Here is a 6,000-nt window from a genome sequence, read left to right as displayed (position 1 = left end):
GTCAGTAAATGGCTATATTCTTATTATAAGAATACCCTTATTACTCTAAGATAGTTTTTGGTGCGGTGCCCTTATCCTTACCAGATATGGTAACGTTAATATATGTATGCTCAGCCGATCGCGAACGCAGTTACTAACTGTTCATTCTCTCCCTCAGCAGGCGGAGCTCTTTCCTTGGAATATAGAGCTCTGTAGCGTTTTATATAATTTAAAAGAAACTCAAGTATAGGGCAAACAGGAACTGCGTTCAGCAGAGAACGGCTACCGTATCGGTCACTATTTCGATTATTTCGATTGGGACTGATCACCAGGGGATACTCTAGAGAAATGAGGGTAAGGGGTTCTTTTAGACCTCAACCCTAACCCTCATAACCTTATCAGGTACCCGTCCTATAAGGGTACAACCTTGATCATGGTCGACCCTTCATGCCCTTATATATAGGCAGATTCGACTGTAATGGAATAAGACGAGACGAGAGATAAGCAAGTAAAGGCACACCGTTTAGCACCCGTCTACCATAAGTATTCGGGTGGAGAAGATGAAATAAGAGAAAGGAAGAAATTAAAACGTATATGTTTAAGAACTGGATATACTCTATTTCTACACTTTCCAGAACCGCCAGTCACTCCCCAGAGCTAGGGCAGATTAGAAAATTAGTTGCTAAAACCCGTTACAAGTGTTACCTGGTTTTAATCTATTAAGGGTATGTGTTAGCTTTGAGACCTCTATGTAAGTTAAGCTACGACGGCCCGTTTGATCTCAATCACAGTTCCTCTTATCCTTCAATCCTTCAATCTTATAATCGTTCAATCATCCGAGCAACAGAGAGAAAGAGCCAGACAAGTCTTCTCAAGACCTATTCAGACCCCAGATAGAAGAACTCGATCACCAACAGCCCGAAAACGTCCCAAAAACTTCAAAAAAAGGATATGGATATAATACAAGAAAAGCCACAAGAACCCTGTCCCTGCAAAAGAAGAGAAAAGAACTGAGAAAAGAAAGGTCAGTATATACAAATTAGAGCCCTCTCCTTATCTACTCCTCTGCCCCTTCGTCACCTCCCCAGTCCTCCCATCCCTCCTCTGCCCCTTCGTCACCTCCCCCGCCCTCGCATCCTTCCTCTGCCAGTTCGCCATTTCCCCCGCCCTCCCATCCCTCTGCCCTTTCGTCATCTCCCCCGCCCTCCCATCCCTCCTCATCCTCCTCAATATCACCCCCTCCGGACTCGCCGTACCTAGCACTTGCGCCCTCATCGCCTCATCCCTCTTTGCCCTCTCCTTCTTCTGCCTCTCTCCATCCTCTACTATAAACATCTCCTTCCCACACTCACACATCCTCCTGTTCAGCACCACAGGGTTATCCCAGCCCTTCCTGATCTTATACAGCCTCGCCCCCCACGCCGTCTTCACCGCCTTCAAAATCTGCCAAAGATCTAAATACCCCAGCAGAGCAGCACTGAGCTGATTGCTCTCATGCGGCGTTTCCAGAGAATCCGCCGGCCGGAACACCGGCGCAAGCCGCACGCGGAGCCCGCGCTGAATCACCCGCGGGTCAACATAGACGCCCTCTTCCCGCAGCCGCCGTGCCAGATCTATACCCCACGTAAACATGGGGACGCAGCGCTTCCACTCGTGGTAGCGCTTTGGCAGGCGTCTCACAATCTCCGATGGGGGCCGTGGTATCAATGGCATTTTCTCGGGGGAGTAGACACGGTAAGTGAGGAAGCCCCACTCGACGATGCCCTGGAAGAAGGTCTGGTCAAATATTATCCTGAGCGGGTTATGGCGACTGATGTCGGCCACCTCTGTGGGGCGGATTGGGGTTAGTTTCTTCTGGGCTGCGGGGGAGTTCGAGACGAGCTCCGCAACGGTTTGCGGGGGGGGGTTGGGCGGCGGAGTTATGGCGGTTGCGTAGCGGCGGCGGGTGTCGGGGGCGCGCGTAGGGTGGTACCAGTCCAGGAGTGCGAACGCGAGCGTCTCGATGTCTTCCAGGCGGCGCATCATGCCCAGGCGCACAAATATCTCTTCCCAGAGGTGGGGCTCGACCTTTGTGACCTCGCTGCGGAGGAGGGAGAAGAGCAGGCCCATGACGAGGAAGGTGTCGTCCTCGATGTACCATGGCTGAGTATTTGGGTAGTGGCCGCGGCGGCGGGGGCGCAGGAGGGTCGAGATCAGGAGCTGGATGGAGGGCGTGGAGATCAGGGTCGAGGAGAGACGCATCTGCTCGAATCTGTGGAGGGCTTCCTGGAGGCGGCCGCGTGAAAGGTCCGACTGCAGGAGGACGTTGCTGAGCGCTGCGTCGGGCGGGCCGGGCAGGGGCCTGGACAGGAGCTCGTCGAAGGATTGCCAGTCCTTTGCTTTGATCAGGCTCTGGAGAGCTTTCGAGAGTTCGGCCATATTCCGCGGGCGCCGGTACGCGGTGGGATCTCTATGCATTGGAGATTGCTGCGGTTCGTCTTCACCGACGTCCAGCGGCATGAGGTCACTTTCGCGGATCTTGATGCCAATCTCGGTCAGCAGCCAGACTGCCTTGTCCTCCGCGATGTCGAACCTCTTCGCCGCCGCCTCGACTGTATGCCGGCCGACAGTCAGTCCTACGGCAAACGTGCACAGATACCGATACACGTCCTCCTTGTCGATATTGTGCTGCGAGATCACTTGGGCCCAAAAGTGATCCCCCATGGCTTTCGTGTCAAACTCGTTCGACCGGGCCAGGATGAACCGCAGCGCCTCCATCTTGTCCAGGCGCGCAAGAATGATACTTGTCAGCGTGCTCTGCCTCATGGGCACCTCCATCTCCACAAACGAATACACAAGCTGGTGCAGCTCGTTGATGGTCCCGTACTTTGCCATCCACCACACCAGCTCGTCCGCCGCGCTGGTGTCCTCGGGCAGGTCGTCGAACGACAGACAGTGCTGGTGCCACCGCACGGCTTCAGGGTGCAGCCCGAGCTTGCACAGCGACGGGATCATGGTGGTGTATACGCCCGCCGGCTTCTTTGTCGTTGCGTGGATGATACGTAGGTACGTGTGGGCGTCCGGGTTGAGGGCCAGCACTTCCGAAAACAGCTCGGGCAGCGATCTGGAGGCATGCCGCGGGTACAGCTTGTAGTGCCATGCTCTAGCCTTCACCGGGTCGGTGACGAGATAGCGGCCAATGACAGCATCGTAGACGCCGTTCCAGGCCTCCCCGGTGCGGGTGTCGAGTTCCTGTATATACTCCCACATAACACCCATGAAAGCATCGTCCCTCGTGGCCGAGCGCAAAAACACATCCCACAGCTCATCAGCACTCGCCCCCTCCGTAGGCAGGTCCATTTTCCGCAGCCGCAGGCCACCCCAGATCTCACGCACCCCCGCATCTTCGTACAGCCGGCGCCGGAACTTGAGCAGGATCTGCCAGAGCTTTATATTCGTGCAGTACTCGACCCGGTCCACCAGTCTGTTCTTCCCCAACGACTCTGGCGCCGCAACAGACGACTCATCGAGCAGCTGCGAGAAGCTGACAATGCGCTCGTTGATCTTCTGCCACTGCTCAAACGACAACTCTGTATCGGCCAGCTTGCGCACCACCTCCGGGGGCGCCTTCTCCTTCTTCTCCTCCTCCTCCTCCTCCTGTCGCTTCTGTCCCTTCTTCTGGGACTTGCCCTGAGGCCTGAAGTGCTTATTGGTCTTCCTGAAGCCGTCCCAGCTGATTCCGGGAGGCTTCTTCCACCGCTCGTCGTTGCTCCTCTTGTTCTTCTTGTTCTTCTCCCTGTCGCCGCCGTTCCCGCCGTTCCCGCTCACGCTGCTTGCGTAGGATCTCCAGCCATTGGTGTCGACTGTGGTTGTGGTTGTACTAGTAGTGGTGGTGGCGGTGTTTCTCAGTAACGGCCGCGTGGGGAGGAGTGGTGGCCGCCGGGAGACGGTGCTCTGTATCGCGCGACGCATAAACGGTGACCTGAGCGACGGGGACGCATGCGTGCTACTCAAAGAGTGCCTGACTGAGAGTATGGCCGGCAAACACTAGTTATAGCGAGGTCATTCCCTGACGCTCTGTATATATATATGTGTGTGTGGGTGTGTGAGTGCGGGGGATGGTGTTTATAGAAGAATTGATCTATTTATTGGTGGTGGTAGTGGTGGGGTTGGAGATGTATATATTTTTTTCTGCTGCTGCGTACAAGCTCCCCCGCGATAAAAAAGAAAGCAAGGGAGGGCCCATGACTAATCCTCGAGTGGTGGGGCCGCCAGAGCCTCAACCCACAAGCCAAACTAGCAACCTCACCTCCAACGTCAATTCTCACCACTCTCGCCCGTCACCTCTAACCTCTCTCCAATCCCCATCCACACCCAACGCAATGTTCGGTTTCCTCCGCCCCACGCAGCCATTGAGCGGCGGCCTCCTCTGGTAACCCCCTCCTCCCCTCCTCCCCGCCTCCACAAAACACACCCACTAACCACCCAACCAAACACAGGAAAATCCCCTGGCGCATGTCCAGCATGCAAAAATACCGTCACCGCCAGCGCCTGCGCCGCGTCGACCGCCTCGTCGAGTGCGTCGACAACGCGCTCGCAAAGCAGGGCATGACGGCGGCGGCCGTCGAGCGGTGGAAGATGGAGATGCCGACCGAGGACGAGATGGAGCCGCGGGACAAGTATACGCTGTTTGACCGCAATGCGAAGAAGTACCGGAAGGGGGTGCATAGTGAGTGGCCCTACTTTCCTTTTTTTCTCAATTGGGGGTGTGGCGGTGGTGGGCGGTGGGGCGGGGAGGTGAGATGGGATGGTGAGATGGGACGGTGGCTGACGAGTGGGGTGTGATTCACAGAGGTGCCGAAATGGACGCGGGTCAGTCAGAGGGTCAATCCGCCGGGGTACTAGAAGTCCGGATCCCATGGTGGTGCTCTGTCCTTTTTTTTCTTTTGTGGTCTTTCTTTCTTTGTTTTTTATACATACTTCTTCAATGCGCAATGCGAAGTGCTGTATGTACATTGCATTACACTACATATGCCGGCTCCCCTTTTTCTCATTGCCCTTTTTTTCATTTTTCCGGTTCGCCACGACTCGACTCTCGACTCAATGGCATGGGCCGCGGAAAGAACAGCGTTCAGTTCCGAGACCTACCCTACTCGGCCGGTATATGGCTGTGGCTGTTTCGGAGGTGCACTCGGGGTTCGGGGAATGATTACTGTGCTGGAGGAGGTAGGTGGGTATATCGATGCCTGTTTGGGATATGTGGGGTGAGCGCGGAAGCCGAGGGAAATCGGCATTGGCCTCTAGAGGAGATGTGGATGGATGTGGCTGTTTGTTGGGCGTGAATGGCTTTGAGGTACTCTATGTGCTGTCTTGTGAATGGTGAATGGGGAGTAGAAGGGGAGTACGTGGGTAGGTATGTAGGTATGTAGAGTTGAGTCAGTAGAGTAGAGACGAGGTATTAGCAGAACGGTAGAGTACCTACCTACATGTAGATCCTGGGTCTGTAGATCAGTGTGGGGATGGCAGATTACCTACCTACATACCTCCATACCTCCACAGCTCAGCACTCGAGTAACTACAGACGAACAGACAGCTCTACCAAACGGCCACTCTGTCAATTGCAAGTAGAGCAGAGTAGAGCAGATCAGCACCTCTCTGCTGCACATACCCAATTCCATCTATATACTCTACTCACACCTACCCAATTCCGCAGTCTATATACTCTAGAGCACTCTACGAATAGACACCTACCTACATGCTGCCTGTAATGTACCCCAACATTACCCATCATCAGCACAGCCTGCACTCCACACCTACCTGCACGCACTCTACCAGCTAGCAGCTACTCTTCCTCCCAAGCCGAAAATACTCTTCCAAGCCGAAAATACTCATCCATCCCGCCACGTGTAGTTTAGTATCCAGCTGCAGATCTTCCAGAACAGCACTCTCCTCCCCTCTACCCAAGTACTCTAATTACCCGCATACATATACTCTACCTAGGGTACTTACATACGGGGTAGATTCTCAAACGCCCACCCCACC

The 6,000-nt window shown here is 54.7% G+C and overlaps 2 protein-coding genes across 2 annotated transcripts; one reads left to right on the top strand and one right to left on the bottom strand.

Annotated features, from left to right (window-relative positions):
* Window positions 1-1,032: 1,032 nt before the first annotated feature.
* Window positions 1,033-3,930, bottom strand: H6S33_007696 (uncharacterized protein; the record flags this gene model as incomplete). Its single annotated transcript, XM_044839037.1, has 1 exon — window positions 1,033-3,930. The coding sequence occupies one exon, from the start codon at window positions 3,928-3,930 to the stop codon at window positions 1,033-1,035; it is 2,898 nt and encodes a 965-aa protein (XP_044688569.1).
* A 410-nt stretch (window positions 3,931-4,340) lies between these two features.
* H6S33_007695 (uncharacterized protein) lies at window positions 4,341-4,863 on the top strand (the record flags this gene model as incomplete). Its single annotated transcript, XM_044839036.1, has 3 exons — window positions 4,341-4,390; window positions 4,458-4,687; window positions 4,811-4,863. The coding sequence occupies 3 exons, from the start codon at window positions 4,341-4,343 to the stop codon at window positions 4,861-4,863; spliced, it is 333 nt and encodes a 110-aa protein (XP_044688568.1).
* Between the last annotated feature and the right edge of the window lie 1,137 nt (window positions 4,864-6,000).

The sequence above is a fragment of the Morchella sextelata genome, assembly GCF_020137385.1.
Source record: "Morchella sextelata strain SCLS chromosome Unknown scls_24, whole genome shotgun sequence".
Lineage (NCBI taxonomy): Eukaryota > Fungi > Ascomycota > Pezizomycetes > Pezizales > Morchellaceae > Morchella > Morchella sextelata.
Note: the sequence above shows the minus strand (reverse complement) of the source record. Positions and strands in the feature narration are given on the sequence as shown.